General features: G+C 38.5%; 1 protein-coding gene across 1 annotated transcript in view; it reads right to left on the minus strand.

The window, feature by feature from the left end:
* The window catches only part of pcdh15a (protocadherin-related 15a), a 76991-nt gene that overhangs the window by 50453 nt on the left and 21704 nt on the right, over positions 1-4834 (minus strand). The window contains exons 11-12 of the mRNA XM_010783224.1: positions 2771-2920; positions 1112-1305 (exon numbers count right to left, since the gene is read on the minus strand). Of these exons, the coding sequence (XP_010781526.1) occupies positions 1112-1305; positions 2771-2920 (344 nt within the window). The remainder of the gene's footprint in view (positions 1-1111; positions 1306-2770; positions 2921-4834) is intronic.

A 4834-nucleotide genomic window follows, 5' to 3' on the forward strand; every position in this document is an offset into this window, starting at 1 on the left:
AACCCCGTGACGTTTCACTCAGAGGTCAAGGAATAGGAGATAGGGTTAGAACTTAGGAGCTGATTTTTAAACTATCCGAACGCAACCCGGGACACAGTTACAATTAAAGTTTTTTTTTTACATTCCTAAATGTCACAAACAAAATACAAGCCTTTTATTCATGATTTGTTTCTGTTTGAAAAACCTACTTCCAGAGAATTAGCCTGCTTGTTCACGGTAAGTCACCGCAGGAAACATTTAAATGAATGCCTTTATCATTTACAGCATTCATTCATTGTGACATCTTTTGTTGAACTGCTAAAGGTAGATGTTACAAATGATCTGACAAGCTGTCATTATGTCAGCCAGTCGCCTGCATTAGTGATGTTGTAATCCTGGACAGTGTAAAATGTCTTAGCCAGTCTTACTAAGATGAAATAAAAAAAGGCCCCTATTACTGCCCCCCCCCCAAAAAAGTGTTATACTTCGAGGTTGAGAAGTCACAATAGCAAAACATGTTTAGTCATTGTAGTCATTTCTTTATAACTGGTAACTTATAAAACTGAATTTCTCCCTTGGGGGATTACTAAAGATTCATCTTCTTCTTTTTATACATTTTTATAAAGTCCATACTTCTCTCTAAAATGTCTATCTATTGTTACTACATCTGCTGAAAATCTGCTTCTATAAAAAAAAAAACTGTAACTATACCAATCTGTAGCCAAATAATTCATTAAATTCACCCTGGCATCGTTATGGCATAATTCCAGGATAAAGAGGAGATATTATATCCAACAAATCTCATACCAGGTTTGATAAAACAATACCGACTATGTTTTGGCTCAGAAAAGTTTGTGAGAATTGTTATTTTGTTTGGTAATCTACCCCAGAGAAAACTCTGTAACATTCAAAAGCTAACTTGTGAATAAATATGAAAAAAAATTGAATAAAATAAAAACTCTTTTCAACCCTGAGAAGACACACACAAAAACACTGAAACAACTACTAATGTTTCAATTAAAGAGGAATGAATAGCACCTCATATTAAATACACTTAATTCAACTGATGCCGACATTTTGTTCAATGTTCAAATGAATCAATCTTTAAAAGAGAGCTACTACAACACAATACCTTCTCTGGATCTCTGGTGCGCTGTCAGAGGCCTTGACGGTCAGAGCGTAAGATTGTCCCACAGTTAAAGTGACACCAGGAGCCACAGTGATGCGTCCAGTGCGGTTGCTGATGATGAAAATTCCCTGGGCACCTGCCAGTATCTCATAGGTCACCTGACCATTCAGTCCCTCATCAGCATCTGTTGCGGTTAACTGGGAGAATGGACAGAGAAAAAGAGACAAACATAAGTTTGTTTTGATATTTCTGTGTGTTATAGCTTCCAGCAAATTCCTCACTGAATCCCTCTATCTGTAAATAATTACCAGCAGGGGGTTCGGACTGATTTGAAGTGCTACCAGAGTATTGAAGATGAAAAGAAAAAGGCACAATTTAAATATATATAATGTCTTGCATAGTTTGTTATCAAATGAATTAGCTAGACACAATTTCCTTCAAGTCAATTATTGAAGGCACCCCGCTGCTTTTAATTATGAACCATCATGATGCAGTTGGCTTCATATCTTTAAGGCTTTGAAACTTTAATCCGAGCTGCCCAGACCTCCTCTTCTCATGCTCCTGACATTGGAGCAAAAGCTGTAGCATCAAATAAGCAGCAGCATTCTCCCGGGGCCTGAGGCTCTCATAAACGGCTTATAAAAATCAGTTAAGCGGTCGTTCCCAACACTCTGTGACCCCTGGCCTCATTTCAAGGAGGGCAAAATGGCTGATTTTGAAGGCAGATTAAACTTGACCTTTTCTGCGTCTGACATTTTTTTAGAGAGGTTTTGCTGAGAGGACAGATCAACTGAAAGAAGAAAAGATCATGCATTGACTACCAAATAAAGGACAATAAAATGATGAAACCTTCCAACATAAACACAGGTATAGCAGGGGTTACATTTACATTTTTGGAGGCTGTGATTGCATATACAAGTACATACAGTATGCACATCCATGTGCATATGAGAGTGCTTTTAGTTGGTATTAGTATGGGTATATGTGCATGTATGGAGGCGTGTGGTGCAGTGGACTAGTGTGTTGGTGTTCGGATCAGGGGGTCACAGGTTCAAACCCCACTGCAGTCAGCATGTCGTTGTGTCCCTCGGCAAGACACATTACTCCTGTGGGGATTGCCCACAGTATTGAGTATGTAAGTCGCTTTGGATAAAACATGTACATACATGTAATGTAATGAAAAAAAAGGGGAAAGGACATGCATGACCTTTAAAGTGCTTTAATTAAATAATATAAACAATATTCCAAATGTATTCAATAATATGAAATCACATCTTGGTTGCAAACATTTTTTTTAAGCAAGAGGAAGGATTGATTAACGGCCATCAGTAATGCCTACTGTTTTAAATGATCTTCAGCCATCACAGCAGCTGATCTGCTGGATAAAAGGTTTCCTGGGCATGTGCACTCAGGACAGAGATACACATTCACCTTGACTTATCTGTGATGACTGCAAGGGAGAGGAAGGGAACTGTTCAAGGGGTTCACCTGTCAACACAATGCACTAGATTGCGGTGCTTGTTTTTTTACTTTGAGCATGAAAGAACGGGAGTGTGAGAGATTCTTTGCAACGGTGACAAAGACGGAGGCGTAAAGCACAGTGCCAGAGCAAAAGAGGAGAAGAGAGGGAGAAAGGCAAGAAAGGATTGTTGAAATGATTACCTGTAGAACCGTCTCCCCGGGTTGCATGTCTGTGAAGACTTCAACGCTGTAGGAGACCTCGGGAAACGTGGGCGTGTTGTCGTTGGCATCAATGACCAGGATGTTCACAGTGACCGGGGTACTCTGCTGGACGCCATCCGATGAGACCATCTGTAGACAAAAGAAATGTAAATACATACGTATATTGTAGTAAACAAAGTCTGTATATTTTGGAAATAAATCTGAGGACTGATTTCTTATATTCAAGCTTATGCTTTAGGACTGTTTTGCTTTGAAAAGACAACCCAAGGTTTTTTTCCATCGTCATTAAGTCACTTACACTTTGCCTTTGTATTCAGTATGTTCATCTTGCATGCCCTTAACGTTGGAAATGCCTTTAAAGAGATGAGATGAGAGGGCTTCTATAAAGCTTGACTAAAGGACAGTTTGCAAACTGAGCAAACAGAATGTTTATAAATCCTTGGCAGACAGAGAAAATGGACTGAGAACAATACATCAAGTGTGAGAGGGAGAATATCTAAACAACTGTGGCACAGCAAAAGAATATGGCACATTGGTTTTCCTCGAGAATTTGAACTCAGCCCTAAAATGGTTTTGCTGTACATCAGGAAGATTCCTTTAGTAGCAGAGCTATACATTTCCAGAAACAGCAGCTTCTTTCTCTCCTTACAAACAGTCTCTCTTTCCTTAGCCAATCAGGCAAAGGGAGAAGGCCAGAAATGTTTTGGGCCAAGAAAGAAAACAGATTAGGATTGACTGAGTCATCACAGATCTATGTGAAGACACTCCAAACTTACACACATGTGCTGACACATCTATGCACATGTACGCGGAACAAATGTAAACAATGTCACGCCTTGTTCCTTATCTCTCTCTATCACTCACACAAATAGTAAGAACCAACACAAATAATAAAAAATGAAGGCTGATATTTATCTAAATTAGATCTGTGTGTACACTCTCCCTCCAGTCCAGGATACAAAGCATAATTATACATTGATGTTATGCTTCTTTACGCTAAGACAAGATTCTTCTCTTTGAAAATCTCATAGACAACAGTATCTTCAGAAAAGCAAATGCTTTCAAAGCCTCTGTACTATTGTCTAATTACAATCATGTTAACTATCTTTAAACAAGACAACATAAAGCAATGCATAACTTGTATTGTTAGAGAATGACACATGAATTTAACACATTGTGTTGATTTATGTACTCGTGAATTGGACTAGTTGTATGTCAGATTTAGAGACAAAGGCAGGTTGTGAAATGTCAGTTTGGATATTTCTGCAGCCAACGCAGAGAAAGCAGGATGTCAGCAGCTTTCAGGCAAAAACACTGCTGTACAGAAGGTCACCTGCATTTTTGCAGAACCAAAAGAAACAATGATATGTGTTAGACTGAGGAGAATACTATTAGGTCAGAGTTACATGGTCAGTAGGTGCAGTAGGTCTTAGTAGGAAGTCTTTACTGATAAATAGAAGAGAAACAGAATCAGATAAGAGGGACAACTACAACAATTCAGTTCTTATTCATGAAAAAATAAAAAACTCTGATCCAAGTGTACTATAGGTATCAACCAGTATCCAGTTTACAATTTTTGAGGCCAAAATGCAATACAAAATCTTCAGTATATAAATATATTTATCAAACTTTCCTGAACTGTTATTATTATTGCCAAAATATAGAACAATCACTGCTCACATTTCCTTACAAAAACACATTTCCACCCTGGAAAACGATAAATATATATTATTTAATACTGAACCATTGAAGTGTATACATATTGTGTGTGTTCCTTAGTTTAGCACTTAATGTAAAATGATTTTGAATGATTTTCTGACATGGTTTATAAAGTCATTTAATAAGCAGCCAACCAAGTTCTCATTCATAACACTCCGTTCGATGTCTCACTATGGGATGCGCCTCATCGCGGAGCAAACAGAAGCATCAATCTCATTACGCCAATCCTGATTGGCTGGTGATCTTGACGTCAGCGTCAGGGAATCCACCCCCTATAAGTAGCTTGCGCTACGCCGCATGCGTCATTCTAACACCTCTTCTCGC

The sequence above is a fragment of the Notothenia coriiceps genome, unplaced genomic scaffold (genome assembly GCF_000735185.1).
Source record: "Notothenia coriiceps isolate Sejong01 unplaced genomic scaffold, NC01 NC01_scaffold00024830, whole genome shotgun sequence".
Taxonomy (NCBI): Eukaryota; Metazoa; Chordata; class Actinopteri; order Perciformes; family Nototheniidae; genus Notothenia; species Notothenia coriiceps.